Here is a 21391-nt window from a genome sequence, read left to right as displayed (position 1 = left end):
AAAAAAATCTCCTGAATGGAAAAAAGTGGGAGAATACAACCTTCCAAAGAAATGTAGAGAAATCAATTCTAAGTATCTTTGTTGAAAATGTCGAAACTCTATCTTTAACGGTTTTTATTTTATAGCGATTTCTCTTGTTTCGTTTTTCAGTTTTTTAATAACATATTTGAAGTTGATTTCTCGTGAATGTCGACTTCGAACAACAGTTAGCTCCTACAAAAGCGCACATTTCTTCTTCATAGACCAACGTATTAACTTTTATATAAACAGAGTTATTAACGATGCTATGCTCAAAATGCGACATTTTCGAAGGTAAATAGCTCTTAGGAGTGGCAAAAAGAGGCAATCAGTGTTAGGACCATCAGTACTTTAAAAACACTACAAAAATAAATGTGTCTCCTAACGACTCTTCACGTGAAATGTTTGTTTATAAACTACCTCTGTTCCATGGGCCAAAAATCGATTTTTTGTGGAAAATTTAGTTCTTATATCCCGAAAGTGCTAGACATTCAGTGCATTCAAAAGAATTTTCTCACAATAAGTGCGCTTAATTTCGGTGCAAAAAATAGGATGGCTTCCTAAATTTGTGAAATACAGTCAAGACCCGACTTTATCAGCCCCCAATTTAGCTACCCCCGATTTTATCAGCTTTTTGACCCGATTTTATCAGCTTCTTATGAAAATTGATAGACAGATGAACCAAATTGAATTCGAGCAAATCCTTTCTTGAGCATTTCTTATCTTAGAGAAATATGCAAGAAAATTTTTATTATTTTTTTTAAAATTTTGCGCTGTCAGACCCACTTAAGTTTAAGCTAGATAATCAAGAAAATTTATGAGGCTATATCTAGGGACTAAAGAAGAATATTTTAAGAGCTTCGGTTTCTTCAGAAGAAAGAAAAATATATGTCCCGATTTTATCAATGCCCCAATTTAATCAGCTTAAAATTATCCAATCGATAAAAACGTGTCTTTACTGTACTATAATTTTTCCTGAAAAATCAAAATAATCTTTGAGTAACTTTGTCGGCAATTCATAAACTATTCAGTGGTTTTTATTTTACGTCGTTTACCTCTATTTAGTTTGACGTGACTCTTAGAAATATATTTGTCAAAAATTTTGAAATTTTGTGCCTATTTTTTCTTTAGAGACCAACTTATAGCAATTTAAAGTACCCATTAAAGCGTAGAAAACTACCCATTTTGAATAAAATTTCATAAATCGATAGGATTGAAAAGATGAAAGGGAAGTTATTTTTCTCCACCAAATATTTTAAGCATCGCTAGATCTAAAATATGCATGTCATAATCTGTATGGTTCATGAATGGTATGTTGTCAAAATGTATATGGAAAACAGCACATTTTGATATGGTGACTGTTCTTAAAAACCCGTTGTTTGTTTGGTCGAGTATGGAAAAACGATACTGGCTATGTTCGATATTGTAACAGGCAATGGTTAATCTATTGTTGAACGAACCATATTGAAAACGGTTTTGAGACATTTAATGCAATGGTTGGCATACGGTACACATTTTGCGGGGTACTAGATTATCGAGAAGTGGTGGCATTATGGAACCAAAGCAATCGAACTCGAAAGCGACTCGACTCGAACGTATTTGCTCGATAGTTTTATTGCTGTCGACTCTCGTTCGAGATTCTGATTTGTGTATTTGTTTCATGTCATTCTTTAAATTGGTTAATAATCGGAATACTTAGAGGATATAAAATTACCAAAAGGTGTAAAAAGTTCCCACGTACTTTCAGCTACTTCATGTTATATCTATTTTCTCAATCAGAAACATGCTTTTTTGTAAAAAGTAATACTAAATGTTGATAATAAACTATTCTACACCAAGTAATGACAAAAAGTGTCAAAACAAATCAATGGAGCAAAGTGAAGACAACTTGACTTGTCTAATCACTATTTGATAGATGTATAGAATCGCAATCATTCTTGATTTCAAAGTGGTGATTCACACAATTTTATATTCTAATTGATACATATGTTCCTGGTTATATTGTTTTCAATATTACAATCTCAATAGTTTTCAATATTACAACCTTGAATTCAATGCCATAATGTTTTACACACCAACGGATTTAAACAGAATTAGGTCTTGTATCGTCATTTGTTTTAAATGCATGAACATACAGAATATTATCTTATATAGCAAAGAACTTTAAATAAAATTGAATTACTAACAAATTTGAATGTATCAACCGATTAAAAATTATGCCATCTACAATTTCTGCATGCAGGATGGATTATAATCTTCATTTTGATTGTGTTCTCCCTACCTCTATTTGAGTACTATGTCTTTAACAAAATAATTATCTAACAAGTACACGGAAAACCCGTAAACACAAAATTTTTTAACTTAACTATTTCAACTAAATATGGCAATTTCAACGAACTAGTTTTTTGATTTTTGCCTCATCAATTACTGAAAAAATTGTTGCTAAGTTACCTGAAAAAACCCTGAAATCAAAAATTTTAATGCAAATTTAGCCATTTTTTATTGAAAAGGGCAGTTTGCTCGCTATGATTATTTTCCAAAAAAATTGAAGCTACACACCAAAAAAATATGAATTTTATCGTTGACGTAATTGCAAGCATGACATAATTTAGTAAACCGTAATTCACGAAATGCCGAAATATAACCGCACTCCGTTTAATTTTACATGAAACATATACTTTACATGCGCAATGACATAAAATTAAACTTACTGCCATTCAGAACAATTGCCATATGTGGCGTAAAATTACATGATTAGCGAAATTCAACGTCAAGTAAAATTAAAATGAAACGTAAAAGTAAGTCATTTTTGATGCTCGATAGGTCAGGGTCAGAAGACGTAAATTTACACGATTTTTTCTAGGTGTGTAGTATAAAAGCGGCTTCGAAGTTGTGTTGTTTTAAACAATTATTTTTGGTGTGTCAATTTAGTTATTATATATGTTATTTAATCAAAGTACAAATTATGAACATGTTTGGGTCAATTTCTTTACCACTATCTCTATTTTTATTCTGTGAATTTGACGCTCATCGAAAAAAACCAAACTGAAATTTTGTTTACACTGACAAAAAATGCTTAAGTGGAATGAAAATTATCATACGATGAACGAGATCATTACTCGTTTTCTGCAACAATGCATTTTCGTGCATTGTAAATAGTTCGTTTTGTTTATTTCACGAACTGAAAAAAATGTTATTTTGATGAACGAAAAACATATTTAATGTACGGGTCATTCCACGTCAGATTTACAACCACAATTTTAATTCCAACCAAATTTTTGCTTGAATTCTTAGCACTAACTAATTGACATTTTTTGTGGATGAATACGATAGATTTTTTTCAAATTATGAGTTTTTGGATTGGACCACTTTTCAACCACTGGAAACTCGGAAACTCTTCGTTGTGCGGAAAAAAGTGTAAAGTAATAATAAGTGCGTTTAAGAATAAGCTCACCAATAAAAATCTGATATAGCTTTTTTGTTATTTATGTTATGAATTCTGCAAATGTTAGAAGCAAATTAAAAAACCTGTTTTAATCCACCTAGCGGTGCAATTGTGCCTTTCTCATTTCTCTAAACTATGGCACGGAGACTTTTTATGTTCAACATAATCGTGGAAATGTCCATTACATTCTTAGTACACTTTGCACTTATACACAATGACATGCCAGCCACGAACTTGATGAGCTACGTGTCGACGGTGAAACACTTGAAACAAAAAAATATCATACTTCATTAGCCTAATCAGCATTAGATCAATGTTATCTGCTTGCTAACTCATTTTGTCATGCGGGGGTGGGTATGTGAGGAGGGCGAAAGTCCCATGAACGAACGACTCCCCAGCTTAAATTGGTATGCTTTGTGATATAGTGGTGGTTTAAAGATGATGGGGTTGAAAGGGAGGGGTATGAGGGCTGGATGGGGTGGTGGTCTGCGGGGTGATTTAAGGAGATTTTTAAAGGAGGGGCGCGAACAGTAGAGGGGGGGGGGGTGTAACCCGTCTCCGTAAACCATCAACTACGCCCCTGTTAAAATCCAGAAACCCTAAACGAGTCGAAAAAAAAAATTTGGCCGGGATTAGGTTGACGTTTTTCAGAGTGATTGCATAACCTTTCTATATGAGAAAGGCAAAAATGTGCCAAAATCCAAAAAAGTGAATCGTAGTCAAATTTTTTTTCGAGTTTGCATCAAATCTCGACGTTTCATGCACCTTGAACACATTTAGCATCAAAAATAAAAATTCAGTTTTTAATTTTTCCTATAGTTTATATGAGAAATTTCTGTGTGGCCGCACTCTGAAACCCGTAATTCCGGAACCAGAATTCCGATCGATCCAAAATTCAATAGCAGCCGATGGGAAGGTTGCACCTTTCATTCGAGACTAAGTTTGGGCAAATCGGTCCAGCCATCTCTGAGAAAAATGAGTGACATTATTTGACACATACGCACATACATACACACACATACACACACACATACACACACATACATACATACACACACATACAGACTTTTTCCGATCTCGACGAACTGAGTCGAATGGGATATGACACTCGGCCCTCCGGGCCGGGATTAGGTTGACGTTTTTCAGAGTGATTGCATAACCTTTCTATATGAGAAAGGCAAAAATGTGCCAAAATCCAAAAAAGTGAATCGTAGTCAAATTTTTTTTTCGAGTTTGCATCAAATCTCGACGTTTCATGCACCTTGAACACATTTAGCATCAAAAATAAAAATTCAGTTTTTAATTTTTCCTATAGTTTATATGAGAAATTTCTGTGTGGCCGCACTCTGAAACCCGTAATTCCGGAACCAGAATTCCGATCGATCCAAAATTCAATAGCAGCCGATGGGAAGGTTGCACCTTTCATTCGAGACTAAGTTTGGGCAAATCGGTCCAGCCATCTCTGAGAAAAATGAGTGACATTATTTGACACATACGCACATACATACACACACACATACACACACACATACACACACATACATACATACACACACATACAGACTTTTTCCGATCTCGACGAACTGAGTCGAATGGGATATGACACTCGGCCCTCCGGGCCGGGATTAGGTTGACGTTTTTCAGAGTGATTGCATAACCTTTCTATATGAGAAAGGCAAAAATGTGCCAAAATCCAAAAAAGTGAATCGTAGTCAAATTTTTTTTTCGAGTTTGCATCAAATCTCGACGTTTCATGCACCTTGAACACATTTAGCATCAAAAATAAAAATTCAGTTTTTAATTTTTCCTATAGTTTATATGAGAAATTTCTGTGTGGCCGCACTCTGAAACCCGTAATTCCGGAACCAGAATTCCGATCGATCCAAAATTCAATAGCAGCCGATGGGAAGGTTGCACCTTTCATTTGAGACTAAGTTTGGGCAAATCGGACCAGCCATCTCTGAGAAAAATGAGTGACATTATTTGACACATACGCACATACATACACACACATACACACACACATACACACATACATACATACACACACATACAGACTTTTTCCGATCTCGACGAACTGAGTCGAATGGGATATGACACTCGGCCCTCCGGGCCGGGATTAGGTTGACGTTTTTCAGAGTGATTGCATAACCTTTCTATATGAGAAAGGCAAAAAACATCATTTATAATTTTATAGAGAACTTTATTACTTTACCAGATATTTCAATTAAAGCTGGCCCATAACATGGCGTTTAATGTAAAATGTCCCTTTATAATCTTGTAATTGTAATATCTCGCAAAACATACGCTTTGCACTCCGACATCTTCCTTGGTAAAACAGATTTCAGCTACCGAGCTACGAAAACCGTTGTCAGTTAATACTCTAAGCATCCGGAGGGACTGCTCTCGAGCCCTGTTCGTCTCGGACTTACTGTCTGCCAGGGTGGATTGCCCTACAATCCTCGGACGCATCGATCTTCAAGCTCGCGTTCGAGCTCTGCGCAATAACTCTCTTCTGCGGGTCCCGTTCAGGAGAACTAACTATGGGCGCCAGAGAGCTGTTACCGGACTCTAGCGTGTGTTTATCAGTGTGGCGACGGCGTTTGACTTCAAGCTCACAAGGAATTCGATAAAACTAAAATAATGCGTATTCTGAAATGTAATTAGTTTAAGTAACCACCATTGGGGCCAAGGGGTCTGTTGGTGACGGTACAACAAATAAATAAATAAACAAATAAACATTTTGAGATCCACTGAAAATTTTTCACAACATGTATTTTATTATTTAAAGAAAAAATAAGCAAAAAAATTGATCTAACTTTTAGTCAATTAAATTTTTTTTATAATAATTGCGGAATACAGAAGCTGTAAAAAATATCTCATTTTTTCGGGCAAGCACAAAGAAAAATGCAACTTTTTATATTTAATATTTTTTCCTTGCATCGAATACTTTCCGAGCTATTAGCGATTGAAAAATGTTCAAAAGTTGAAAACTCATAACTTGTAGTAAATACTACATTCAGCCATAACAAAAATACCTGTCAAATATTTTTAGCTAAAGAATGCATGAAAAAAATTTGGAATGAGCTAAAATTATAGTTGTAAATCTGACGTTGATTGGCCCGTACGGTGCATGAAAACTATCATCGATATCTAAACTATTTTTCGTGAATGAAACGAAATGATTCGTTCTTTTATCAATTGTTTTATATAGTATGAATATTTTTGGAGAAGATAAAATTATTTTTCGTACATTAAAGGAAAAAAATCGTGCTTCTACATATTAATTTACATCGGATCTTTTTGGATCGATGTTTGACAACATCGATTTTATTTCAAAGTGCTCATATATATTTCGATAACAAACAATTTAAATAAAAACTAAATAAATGTAAACAATTCCTATATTGTACCAAAGTTGGGTTTATGCAACTTATTCATAGCAGAATTAAAAATATATTTTCTCAGTGTATAGTCTTATTTTACAGTTTGCGCTCGAACTGGCAGTCGAAATCTAGTATCGCCATCTAACAAGCTCGAACACTTGGTCGAATGCGATACGTAATGCCGCAATTTAGTCGAAACGACTTCAAAACGTTTCGAATCGAGTCACTCGAATCGAGATGCGGAATGCCACCTCTGAATTTTCGACCAAAAATTGATCCCATGTGACCCATGTTTCCCTGATGGGTTTTGTTCGTTTGTTATGTCAGTTTAGGTGAACAAAGTGGTGTCCCAAATTAATACCTTTATTTCTTCCCAAAAAATGCTTTATTAAAGTAATTATTTCGTAATAATCAGCACTACATTTCGTTAATTTAGCATTTAAATTATTCTAGGACAAGTTCAGAGCAAGAAGTAACGAAAATCTTAAGGATGAAATGCCGAAGCGAATGAAACTCGTATTCAAAAATGGTGGTAATTTGATTGACTATCACATGTCGTGTTGATAGCTATTTGATAATAACTTGAATAAAGTATTTTGTTGGGAAAACCGGAATTTTCTGAGTGAACGTAAGGTGAACGTATAAATGTAGGACACACTACAGGTCGGAGGAATTATCCGGGGATTCGATTATCCGTTATTCGATTGTCCGTCATTCGATTATCCGGAGAAAATGATTCGATTATCCGAGTGTTTTGAAAAAAAAAAAAATCTAATTTCAATTAGAATGTCTGATTAAACTGCTAATTCGATCATTGCAGTCAATAGAATTTTTTCCGGGAGGTCTACGGTTAACCTCCTCTCAAATTTCGGCCTGTCTCGAAAATAGCTTATATATGGATTATTTTGCCCAAAGTAGCAAAAAAATCAAAACTTGGAACCGACTTCACGGATTGGAATAAGTTTCGAAGAAATTCTTCATCTAGAACTAATATATAATAATCTTAATTATTGTGTCGTTTGAACCACCCCTCGGTCCATGGAAACGCTTTTAATTTTAAGAAATTGTTTTAAAAAATAGTTTTTCTTCGGAATATATCACCAGGCGTTTGATTCTTCAACCAAAAGACAACATTTTCGCTTTCTCATCAGCAAACCAGAGTTACATTTGCTTCCCGGGACAAGCGGCTTAAGGCGTTTACATATGTCGTGTGAACCGCTTGGATTTTTTTTGTGTCTAACTAGAGCTTATTTGGGTACTAACAAGATACATCATATAACTAGACACCCAGATGGTGCTAGTTACTGACGTGATGAATTCGAAACACAAAAAAACAAAACTTAATTTACATTAGGTCGTGTGCCCTTACGACGAAAAACGGTATAGTCCAATTTTCCCTTTTGGAAATTTATTGCACTCTATTAGTTTCGTTGCAAATATCAATGTCCGGCTTTTTTGATTTCGTCCCACAATGCGACGGAACATCTTTTAAGGTTATCTAACCTCATGTGGCAAGAAAAGAAAATAACTTACAGTAAATTAGTACTTTACTGTGTCTAGTTTCCCGGGAATCGCATGTAAGTTTTTTATTGACCAACTCAAATAAAAAGATGTCTGTTTCATTAATAATGATTGTGTTCGGAATATGATAACAACCCATTCCTCGAGAGGACGCGAAGCAATGTTTCAAATATATCAAGATGTGTGTAAATTTTACTCTATGGTTGGTCGCTCAAGGGTTTTCATCAGCTGAAGCAAAATAGTAGCATGCTTGTGAAATAGTCTCAACAGCGGATGGAAAGCACAAGGGCGAAGAGAAGCCCGAAATGATATTTATGCTGGAAGGCAGAAAAGTTTTTCGTCGTTGTCTTTGACACCTTCAAAAACGATAAAACTTGAGAATGATTTATCGTTGGTTCACTTATTGAGTATGCTATAAATCAAATTAGTTGAACAGACGTAGACAAATTTTACCCTATGTATCGAAAGCATTGAAGTCACAATTATATGGTTGTTAAATGCAGAACAGTATCAAAATTTATTCATTTTTATGTTTCCAGGACTTGATCCCGCCTTCCCGCTATACGTGTTTGAACGTGCCTCACAGCGGCTCAGCCCCAAGGATGCCGAGTTCGTGGACGTCATTCATACGGATGGGGGACTGCTAGGCTATCCATGGCCGCTGGGTCATGTTGACTTTTACCCCAACGGAGGGGTCCCTCTGCAACCGGGATGCGCTCAGCAAGAGCTTTCGAAGAACCGCTGGCTGGGAGTAATTATCGGCTGTAGTCACGCTCGTGCCTGGCAATATTTTGCCGAATCCTTGTCAAGGCCTAAGAGCTTCCTATGCGATCGCTGCGAAAACAGTGATGACACCCCCGGCGAGGAAGTTAGCAATTGCACTATGACCAAAGAGGTGTTCATGGGAATGGACATCGACAAGAGTTTACGAGGGAAGTTCTACCTGAGCACGAATCCGGAACCGCCCTTCGGAAAGAATCTGCCTGTGGATTGAGCCGATTGTGATGTGATCGATAAGTGTAAATAGTTTCCCTTGTGGTAGTCTAACTAGCTATAGGTTTAAGTAGGATCTTACAATTTATTGGTACAAATATTGGAAGAGAACGAGTTTTGTTTTAATTGTAATAAATGAAACTAAAAGAACATCCCATAGAACATGAATAGTTTCGCCAAAAGAGCATACAGTGAATCCCAAAATTGAGCGTACACTTGTGATGAAAATTTTTTGTCAACTGTTTTGAGTGACCATAGTTTACATAAGCTAAAATTGTTGATGCCATGTTATAATTTATTTATTCGACTAGCTATTAGCATGGATGAAGTTTGTAAATATCCTACGAGAGATTTTCTTATTTCAAATAATTTCAAAAAATTCCAAAACTGCAACTTTTAATGTGCCAAAATTGAGCGCACGCTTTATAGATAAAAGATAGATAGGTAATGTCAGAGACATAACCGAAGTGAAGTAGAATACACTTAGGCTGTTAATTTGAATGCTGTAAGTTTTGCTATCTTCTGCATTAAAATCAACTATTTCAATATTTGTTATGTTATGTTGTGCCCCGTTGTTGTGGTGTATTTTACCCCGCAAAGGTGCGTTTTACGTTTTTTTAAATGTTGGCTAAATTATATCATTAATTAAATTCTCCCAATTGATGATGCATAGCTAAGTTATGATTATATTTTCTTAGGGGTATGTTTTACCCCATCTACCCCTACATACACTTGCATTACATTCACATAAATCACTTGCGGCGTGTTTGTGCAAATGGAATCTTGGTCATACCTCGAAAATTTCAAACGTGCACCCGAGACACATGCGTGGCGAAATTCAAATGCTAGGTTTGTTTCAAAGTTTCAAGTGGGTAATTACCAACTCGATTATTTTCAAGTGATAGATAGTACTACCTTCACTACCCACATTACCCACCGGCCCTGATTATTGAATATTTCATTACACATATGTATAGTGGGATCAAAATGAGTTCGTCTTGCTGAATATTTTCAAAAATAAGCCACTTTAAAGTATGGCATGTACAAATAAAGTAAATTAAGGGCCAATTCGGATAACAAATAGGTTTTGGACTTACTGTAAATTGTACTCACTCTACAGTTAAGAGCCAGCAGAAGGGCATTTGCGCGTGGAATGTCACATTAGAGAGTTAAGGCGAATGCCCTATACATAATATGTTCAAACCTTCACCAAGCAGGTTTCTTAGTGTGTAGTTTTCGAAATAACCCTGCAATTGTCGTGTATGATAATAACCAACAACGAATGTAGTGCCAGGACATTACTTTTAATGGAGCATTTCACTAGTTGAACTGCGAAATAAGTAAGATCATTTAGCTGAACATAAAATAAAATCTTAATGTGAATGTACAAATCCCGTCATACATGCAGTAGGTATATAATTAAGCTGTGTTTATAGCAGCATATACATAGATGATATGTAAAATGTTGTCCCAGTTTGCCCCGAGTATCAAATCAACGGCAGAATCATAATATATCAGTATCCAATAAGCCAACATCATCTTATTCACACAACACAATGACCAGTGCTAATCAAATTGTCATCGGCAATCGCACTACCGCTTGCCAAAAGAAAATTAACCAAATGATGAATTTATCTGAGCCCGACACACATAATTTAAAGAGCAAGAGAGCGGGGTCTCTCGCACTCAACCCCTTCGCACGCGCACACTTGCAATCCATTCATTGAACTCCGTTCTGCTTTTTTCTGCGATGTATGCTGGCCAGCGATGTCAACCTTCCAGTTTAAACTGGATTCTTCCAGTTATTTTTACAGCATCCAGTCAAACAGACAATTGGAAAAATCTTCCAGTTTTTTGAAATTTGAGATTTTTTTTTTGAAATTTGAGGTGACCTTTTGTTGAATTCTCAGCTAGTTGCTATAGTGGTATTTAAAGAAAGGTTTAAGCGCATCCTCAAGTTTAGCAAATAGTCATAAATTTAGGATTTTGTGGATGTGTACACACCTAGAAAAAATAGTGTAAATTTACGTCTTCTGACCATAACATATACGAGCATCAAAAATGACTTAGTTTTACGTTTGATTTTAATTTTACATGACGTTTAATTTCGTAAATCATGTAATTTTACTCCACATACAGCGTTTGTTCTGAATGGTAGGAAGTGTAATTTTAAGTCATTGCGCATGTGAAGTATGTGTTTCATGTGAAATTAAATGGAACACGGTAATGTAACTTTTTGGTGTGTAGATTGAAACCTTTAAAACAGTATAAATCGACTAACTATTACAATTACAATCAAATTCAAATGTTTTATTATTTTTTTAATTTAGACAACAATATCAAAAAACTGACTGAAATATTCAGTATAAGGAGGTATGGAACATACGTGTTTACTAAAAATTACGTTGACTTAAACATTACAAAGTTAAAGTAGGTTTTTTTCGAGCATCCAGTTTTTTTCAGCTTTTTTTTCAAGAAAGGTTCAATTTAAAAAAAAAATGTTGGCAACGCTGGTGCTGGTTGATCATTGTATGTAATGCAATTGCAAATTCATTGAAGAGCGCCCCGGCCTAAGAGGAATGACGAATTAAGTTTTTTTCCGTCTACCATTTGAACGTTGCCTAGACTAGAAAAAAAATCTTCGTATTGCATTATGTGTTTAAGGTGGTTTTCGTAAACTAAGCGCGAAGTTCCTTATGTGTAAAAAGTCTCACAATGTTCGCAAAATATAGAAACAATTATTTGTTGTTGATTTCGACCGTTGCTTGTTTGATTGCCATTAAATTTTTCGGAGTTCTTTTCATAGCACTGAAGCTAAAGAATGTTCTAATTACCATAAATGCTGTGTTTTACTTCAAACTAGGCTAACTGTAGTTGGTAATACATTTGTCAAGGGTTCATTCAAGTATACGGTTTGACCATGTCGGGTTTAACGTGTTGAATTTTTTTCTTATCAGCGTATGACGACCATCTAAATCTCAATGTAAACGTTTAGTCTTAAAATGCAAACAGTGTCAAATATAGTTTGCTAGTTAATGAACTACGGGAAATACAATAGTACGCAGTAACACGGTCCCGTATAGACTTATTTGGAATTTCTTGATTAAGGGACCACAACATTCCTGATGTGATGAAACTGCGTAGAGTCGACATCCTATTCCAATTCACCGAATCTCGCCACCCTTTAAATCAGTCGATATGATGTTGGTTCTAAGCGCAAATATCGCCTTGAGATTTACTGTTTCATCCTCGCAGTAGGAATAGATATAACGATTCTTTGCAATTATTTATACCATTTCGTCCGAATTTTATTTTTTTGAGGTGGGTTTTTATTATGGAATTTAATTGACGTTTTGTACACTCATTTATTATAATCGGCTCGGGAAGGCGTAGCAAATGAATTAAATAGTACATTTTGAATAATGTTAACAATTTACCTACTTAAGTAAAGCATTGCCGGAGGTTAAATAATAAGCCGAACTGCTGTTTACCGCAGTGTGGGATTTCCTAAGACGAAAAACTCAGGATTTCTTTGTAAGGGAAATGGCTCCCAATTTGACTTCGCCTTCATCGTTTCACCTGAACTGGTGCTAGTGACAAAAATAATAGGGTCGCTACTTTTTTGTAGCTTTATAGAGTTCAAATTTACTTTCAAACAGTTGGTATTCATAGGTTCCAAGAAAGCTCAATTTTTCTCGACTGTGTAAATGCTTGAAGGTTGACTGCTTTTAGTTAAAAAACAACATTATTTGTTCCGTGCCAGTCTAAAATAGTCCGGACATAGTGGAGTAGGCCAAATCCGGCCATAACAGTGCAGGACCTTCGCGAGACCTCAAAAAGCAGAATTTAGGATGATTTTCTGTTGTAGATTTGTTCTTTTGCGGTTCCGAATGGGCCTCTGCGAGATATGTGGAGAAATTGACACTAATTGCCATAGGATTCGAACTTGTAGTGCAGGAAAAGAAGTTCGCGAGTGGGTTTTGAAAATTATACGGAATAGGTACGGCATTCAAGTGATAGCAATTGAAGACATTTTATCTTGGAGAATTGACGATGACTGTCCTCTCCAAAAGACAGTGGTGTGGTTAGCGGTTCATTACGTCGCTTACTGCACGGGCAAATTTCCCTGTCTGAGTCTGTACGTTTTCCAGAGGAGCATAAGAGAGTTTAGGTGGAATATGAAGGAATTAGTAAAAGTTAATTTTAGAGCGTATCTAAATATTTGCTAGGTATAGATATGTAGTTGCTTGCTGAAAGAATTGTGAAATGTAAATATTTAATTGAAATATAACTCAATAAAAAAAAAAATGTAGTGAAGACCTGAATTTTGTCACATGCGCAGAATTCTTGCCAGACATAGATTTATTGGACATCGTGTTCTGTTTGTCGCTACAGTTCGATTTCTTCCGAACTTTGTATACGAGTAGTCCAAAATATATAATTGTTTTTGCTCAAATAAATTTAAATTTTAATCGAAATGGGAATTGATAAAACAATACCAATATACTCTAAAAGATACAAATAATCGAGTTACCTTTTCGAATACAGACGTTAGTATGGATTTATATCCATCATCAGCGCGGGGCCCCCAAAAGTCCCCTGGTCCAGGTCCAGTGAGCCCATGCGTAAAGACGGTACTGTCCGAAGTGAAAATACACCAGTCTCACTAAGAGACACTAAGAAAGCCATAGTCCGGGAGTGGGCCAAAATACCGGCAAGTCACATTCGTGCAGCTTCCAATTCGTTTTTAACCTCGCAAGGCCATGACTAAGGTAAAAGGTGATTATAGCGAGCAAAAGTGATTTGATTCTGATTTTTTGTTTATTTTCACACATTCTGTACTTTGATGTAAATGAAAATAATATTCCAAACCGAATTTATGACCTTCTGAATTGGTTACACTTCGAGTGCCGGACCCTGTAAGTAACTTTTTCATTGCGTTGATATATATATATATTCCCCATCGGGCTGACAAGAAGTTTTTCTTTATTTTGTCGAAACGAATTGAACGCTTATTCATTTTACACGTAAACTGAGAATATTGCAGATAGAACCACATTTTAATCATGAGGTTCTCGGTAACATACGTGCGCTGGGTACCGATTGAGCTTCGCAATGCGACCGATCTGCAGCAAAAGGATGCCGTATCTAGCACGGGATCAGTTTCATTATTGATATTATTTATTGATGGCAACCCGTTCACCGGTTTATCGTTTTGGTTGTGGTTTTCGCGCCTAGTTTTTTTTGCCTCGCGATAAACTGTTTGTTGGGCATGGTTTAAAATTCAATTAAAATATCACAAATATTTTTTCAATTTGTCACTAATTGACATTTCTGAACAGATTGAAACGAAAGGGTTACAAAACCAAACTTTTAGTAAACATATTTGTATAGCTTCGGAGATATGCATGCTTATCAGCCACGGGAGATACATAAATATTTATAAATTATCAATGAAACTGTTTGCTATTTATATTTTAAAGAATTACGTAAAAAGTACCACGTTGGACAAATATTAAAGCCTGTAAACATTTATAATCTGTATGCCTTGTGTCCTTCCTTCACTTTGGCGTCGTATCTAGATCCATATATTTGGAAATGCTTTTATTTGCATTCCTTCCTAGATCGGTAAATCTTTGCAAACTGGGCAATATCGAACGTGTGCCAAATGCTTGGTGAATTGGAGCACTCAGCAAGCATTAGCTGCATTGGAATAAGTAATTCCTGGACAATTTCGTCCGTTCTATGCGTGTTTATAGTATATACCGTAGAACAAGCGAAACCGTTCTGTTCTAATGCAGGCATGTTCGATTAACCAGTGAATTAACGTATGGCAAGCCATCCCTTATGTACACACCTAGAAAAAATAGTATAAATTTACGCGTCCTGACCATGACATATACGAGCATCAAAAATGACTTAGTTTTACGTTTGATTTTAATTTTACATGACGTTTAATTTCGTAAATCATGTAATTTTACTCCACATACAGCGTTTGTTCTGAATGGTAGGAAGTGTAATTTTAAGTCATTGCGCATGTAAAGTATATGTTTCATGTAAAATTAAATGGAACACGGTAATGTTCTGTCATTTCGTAAATTACGGTTTGTTGAATTGTGTCATGTTTGCAATTACGTCAACGATAAAATTCATATTTTTTTGGTGTGTAAATGTTGTGCAGTTAGATTGAAGAGCACGAATTTATCGTTTGGCATTTGGCTCGTTAAATTCGAAGAATTGCAAAAGTGATAAAATATGTAAATCGATCAAATTTTGCATTGCTATGATTTGAAGGAATCTCACAACAATTCTACAAACATCATTGATACCTTAATATACTGCCCATAAAAGCCTAAGAATCCGAAATTAATTTTTGTAAATATTGTGTTAACTGTAAGATTACATATATTCTGAAGCAACGTGGATTCACAATGCACAATTGAATTAAATCTACAAACTGAAACCTCTTTATGGAATACATGGCGACTGAATTTCATGGAAATTTTCCGGCGTCAGCGTGATGATTCCAGAGCTTTCAGGTCAGGTCATAGTGCATATTGTCAAGGCTCCGAAAATGGCAACCACAGACGAATAGTTTTATATCATTTTTTGCACTAAGCTGATTTTTTCCATATGTATATATCCTCTAATATTAAACAATGAATGACGATCCCAAAAAAAAAATCTCATGCCTTTCATTTAATAAAACTTGTTCATGATTATGGCACGAACTGAAAATAACTAAAATACCGTAGATGAAAAGGTAAATAAAATCCATATTTTCAAGATTTTGCTTCGAAGAACATTTTTTTATCGTAGTCTAATTTAAATTTGATAATATTGCTCGAAAATTTGAGACGAAAATGGATTAATGCTTATTTTTAATTGTGTAGTCATGGAAAAAAAAAATTATTTGTAACGTGGGATATCGGAAATTCGAAAATGTTCTTTAGACCACACCAACAGCTTGAATAGAATGTCTAACCTATATTTTTTTACTCCTTTGGGTCTACTTTGCGAAACAGTAAACTTTCGTTAATTTTTGAGAAAACACGGTTAAACTTGACCAGAGGTTGAAATATGCACTCATTTCAACGACAAGCAGTTTATCGCGCATCCTTTTTATCGTTAACATGTCGACTTCTCGCGTTAATATCTCCCAAATAAACGAAAATATTACGACGAAAAAAATTTATCTTATTGTAGTCTTGCAAATTGAAAAAAGTTTAAGCCTTAAACATGGATTTTTTTAACCACATGCAAATATTCAGTATAATTTTGACCGTATATATGATAATCCTCCCTTACAGGGACACTGTTTGGGCAATGATATTTCAAGTACAGTAAGATTCCGTTTTTGGCACGTTCCGTTTTTGGCAACATTCTTGTTGTACATAATAAGTCTTTGAAAAATGTGCAGTAGATATTTTTTTGGTATCAATTGACATCACATTTGACTTTATTTCCAAACATGGGATTCATATTAACCCTCAAAGGCGGAAATCATTTTTTTTTTCAAATTAGGTTAAAATTGTCTCATAGTTTCAATACATTACTGTGATAATTTTGAGATGTTTTTCGCAATGTTGTTTTAAAACAGCGTTATGCATTTAAGGGTTAACTATATTTTACACTATACGTGTCGTATTTAATGATTACAATTAGTATAGAAATGTACTATTTATGTATAATATAACTGATAACAGTAACTAGTGTCTGACGGAATCAATTTTTATAGTAAGACTCAGTGCCTGTGCACTTTAAGAGTCAAGTACAGAGGAATGCGCTACACTACATAATAAGACTAGAATTAATGGAATTAGGGTGGTTCTTGTGGTTAGGGTGTTCAAAGTATCGACTGTTTAGATGTGTGAAGTTTACTTGAGCAATGCCCTACAATATAATTAAACAAATAGATTGAAGCAAGTTTGCTGAATAAACAAGGCTATATATAATAATTAATTTGTTATGATTTTTTTTAAAGATTTGGGATAGGGTGGCTCTTGAAAAATTGTTCATTAATTTTCAGAAATAAGAGATAACAGCCCCAGTAGCGGAATCAACACTACTATGAGAATTATACTGGACGACGCACAGTGTCGCCTAGCCGTACAAAACTTCAAAATTTTATTTTGGATTTTTCAACATGTTTCTCTGTTTGTAAACAGGTTGAATAGAGAGTCTTCTCAAAATATTAAGTCTTGAGGCCAAAAGATAGATTTTTTACAGACCTTCAAATGTAAAATAGATGATCAATTTTTGGAAAAAAAAACTGTGTCCAAACTTATGTTATTCAAATGAATATATCGTTTTTGTTAAGAGTCCGATTAGGGTCGAACTGATTTCATTAGTAAGGTTATTCGCTGGACTTATATTTGCCATTCAATTTAGTCGATACAAAACTTTCTTCTCAGTCACTCTTTCTGAAGAACAAATAATAAATCGTGCATTAAATTGAAATTATCGGTTCAAAGAGGATGTACCTTTTTTCGAAACAGTTCGGAAAAATCGCTTGACTCTTGAAATATTAGTGTACTTTTCGGAACTAAATGTCTTGTTTTGCCCCTTTCTGCCCCGAGATGTGAATAAAGGTGATTTTTCATGATATGTCTGAAGGAGACGCATGGTAACGTTTGATTTCCCATGGTTCGCAATATAATTTATAAATGTCTCTTAGCGTTATCAACAATTGAAAAAATGTGTTTCTGCTAAAAATTCACTAAACCAATTTTTCTTAAATGAATTTTCAGATATAGTGCACTTTCTATTCGTAAATGAATTTTCAAATCTATGATGGTGCCAAAATTTTGAGGTAAAAAAATAACGAATATGAATTCAGCGAAGTAAAATTACCCCAATGTGAAGTTTTCATCAAATTCGGACCCCTTTTGAGGTTTTGTCCGACTTTTGTATGGAAGGTGATCACTGTGCTACGACTGAATTTGATAAAAACATGAATAAAATTGCGTTTCCTTTTTTTTCTTTCATCTCATTCCATTTCACACATGATTAAAAATCCTAGAATCATTTTTGAAGTCGTAAATTGAGAATCCAAGGTTCCATTTTTGGCACGGCTCCGGTTTTGGCAACTGAAAAAATAAAATTGTTGCCAAAAACGGAATCCTACTGTACTACACAAAATCCCATCCTTGAATGAATTTTTTCTTAGCGGAAGCGAACAGTCGAAGAAGTCAAGCATCAAATGTCTCATAACGTTTTGGTGTTCGGCATATTGATCAAAACCATCATCAAGGGCTATTATTTATATGGTAATGAGCGTTCCACTGACTGCCGAATCTTAACGGCATTGCTCAATTGCGTTGTTTGCCTAAAGGGGCAAAGAAAGCTCGACTGCTTTGCAGACCGAATGTGACGCAGTTCCAGTCGGTGCGAAGTTGAATAAATCCTAAAATAGAAACAACAATCACGCATTTCACCTGTACAATATTGCCAACAATGATTGTATACCGATGAGCATCGAACCATGCCATAAATCCTTCAGTTAAACCTTGAGTCTGCGTGCTGTTGTGAGGGACAGCTATAATCCTTTGTCAAGGTCGCATGAGTTTTTTGCTCCGTTCTCGTAACGAAATGTTCGCATTGTTCCGGATTTCGTGCTGTAATGTCCCCCTAAAAGGTTTATAAGCTTGCTTGCATTAATGCAATTTATCATCCCATTCTCATCGCATCAATTTGATAGTTTACAAATGCAAGGTGATTACTGCTTATTATTTACATTGTTTCGACGTGAAATGCCTATGCGAAAACGAGGCTTGCAAGTAAGCCACTATTTGTGGACAAAAGTGAGCCATTTCAGTAAACGGCATTACTAAAGTATATTTATGAAATATATAAAATAAAGTATATCTATGATATATAAAAATCTTGACGACTTATTCTTAATATTTCTTGTTTTAATATTGTTATTTAGGGTAAAGAGTCTATTTTGACCTATTAGGAAAAATACGGCACTATTTCATTAATGACTCAGTCTACAAACGATGGAATGCGCCCAAATAAGCATCAACAACCAATATAAAGATAAAGCTACTCTGCAAACAGTAAAATGGTCGTGTTTGAATGCACAGGACGCGAATCGAGTGACTTCGCTTACCATTTGAACCATTATGTTGAACGAAGATGGCAGAATCAGCTCATACCAGCGACTTTCAATGCATATGGTTATAGTAGAAACAGGGTTAAAATAGGCTCATTACCCTCCAGATCTATATTTTTGACGAATCGCAGCTTTTTTTACTCGTTGTGGTCTACCGTTACGAATCCCTTTTGCAATTTTGCCCTTCATTTTAAATACGCCATTTTGAATTTCTCTAATCGGGAAACAGATTAGTGATTAGCGACCCCAAAAGCCCCCATATCTACATTCAACTGCATGTATGTGCATTTTTGAAGAAGAAAAGTTCAATGATCCACCTCTCCCTACAATTTTAATAAACACAAAAAAACAAAAAAAAAACATTTCTGTCTACATTACTCTACATTTTTGAGTTTGAGTAAGAAAATTTGCAATTCCACTTTCAAGATAACCACGCGTCTCCATGAAATCGATTGTAATGAAGTAGACGCAACCCCATTATTCTACTCTATACATAACAGTCTATCGTCATATCAAAGCAATACGAGTTTACATAACACTCGAAAAACAGCCGCTGTAAGATCGATTAATGCAAATCATCTTTATGAATTCGGTACGTGTCGATGTAGCCGTCGCAGTCCCATACAGATTACCCTCTCCCGCCAAACAAAAGTACAGTCCTACGCTAATACCACTACGTAAACTTACAATTTTGTTATGCAACGCTGTCAGCTCCCGTTCGGTGACCCGTCGGTTGGCAGCCTCACGACGGCGCTGCCGGTATTGGCTGTACTTGTAGGCGATAATGGCTCCTGGCATGGCCAGAGCCTCCAGTGGCGATTTACGACCGAATGGCATCCTAATGGGACAATATTATTGCCGTAGTGCTCCTTTCTTATGCTCACTCACCGACTTACTAACTTTTTTCACTGGTATTTTTATGTTTGATTAACTTTTTTTTACGACGCTTTCAAGCACTTTATTTTTCGATGTGGTACTCCGACTAAAGATTCGCACTATTGCTGATACAAAGCACCGATTATCTTTTTCACTTGGAAACTCACTATAAATCCACTTGCCTTCACTTATATCGCAGACATAGAATTACGAAATCACCTTCTACCATCAGAACACCCATTCCGGTACCACGAAGGGAAGTTCGTTGAAATTGATGTAAAAATAATACTTCACTTGTAGGGGTTTCCACTCTCCTACGACGAAATTGGAAGCACAACGCACTTACGGATATTGATGGAATTGCTTTTATACGTGTTTGGTTTAGATTAGATAATTTATGCTCTTGTATATCTCGACAGAAACTGAGTTTCAGCAAACCTATTACGAAAAAGAGAAAAGATAGAAAATATATAGCGTTCACAATCAACAATATTATAAATATGCTAGTAGAATAATTTTGCAAGAGGTATCCTATGTTTGCTATTCAGTAGTGGTTAAAATTATCAGTCATATGTAAGATAGAGAAAGATGGGGTAAAACATGAACATAACTTAACTATGGAACATTAATTGGGAGAATTGAATTAATGATATTGTTTAGCAAACATTTTCCTCTGTAATCACAACCATAACTCTTCGAAAAATATTCAAAAACATGAGAAATATACGATTCAATCATTCAAAATTACTTATAAAAAATATGCGGTGGAAAATGCACCATAACAACGGGGCATAATTGAGATATCTGACGTTTAAAATACGCACACTGAGATCTTGTATTTTTATACTACCGCCCTTCCCTTAAGCCCAGAAGCGGTTTGTTTTCCTCCCGATTCTCCGTGTAAACGATTTGTTTTCCTCCCAATTCAAACGTCAAAACGGTAAAATACCAACGCAGCTGGATAAGTCAATGCACCGCAACAACTTATAGACACTCATAGTAATAGACCAGCGAAGGTACTTTTATCGAGCCAAA

General features: G+C 35.3%; 2 protein-coding genes across 9 annotated transcripts in view; one reads left to right on the top strand and one right to left on the bottom strand.

The window, feature by feature from the left end:
• Window positions 1–9747, top strand: part of LOC131693087 (phospholipase A1) — a 96574-nt gene extending 86827 nt beyond the window's left edge. For all 8 annotated transcript variants that reach the window (XM_058980622.1, XM_058980621.1, XM_058980623.1 and 5 more), the window contains exon 6: window positions 8910–9747. In XM_058980622.1, the coding sequence (XP_058836605.1) occupies window positions 8910–9364 (455 nt within the window). In that variant the 3' untranslated portion in view covers window positions 9365–9747. The remainder of the gene's footprint in view (window positions 1–8909) is intronic.
• Window positions 1–21391, bottom strand: part of LOC131693086 (dual specificity protein kinase pyk3) — a 202085-nt gene that overhangs the window by 133725 nt on the left and 46969 nt on the right. The window contains exon 2 of the mRNA XM_058980615.1: window positions 20168–20794. Coding sequence (XP_058836598.1) covers window positions 20168–20317 — 150 coding nt within the window. The 5' untranslated portion in view covers window positions 20318–20794. The remainder of the gene's footprint in view (window positions 1–20167; window positions 20795–21391) is intronic.

The sequence above is a fragment of the Topomyia yanbarensis genome, chromosome 3 (assembly GCF_030247195.1).
Source record: "Topomyia yanbarensis strain Yona2022 chromosome 3, ASM3024719v1, whole genome shotgun sequence".
NCBI lineage: Eukaryota > Metazoa > Arthropoda > Insecta > Diptera > Culicidae > Topomyia > Topomyia yanbarensis.
Note: the sequence above shows the minus strand (reverse complement) of the source record. Positions and strands in the feature narration are given on the sequence as shown.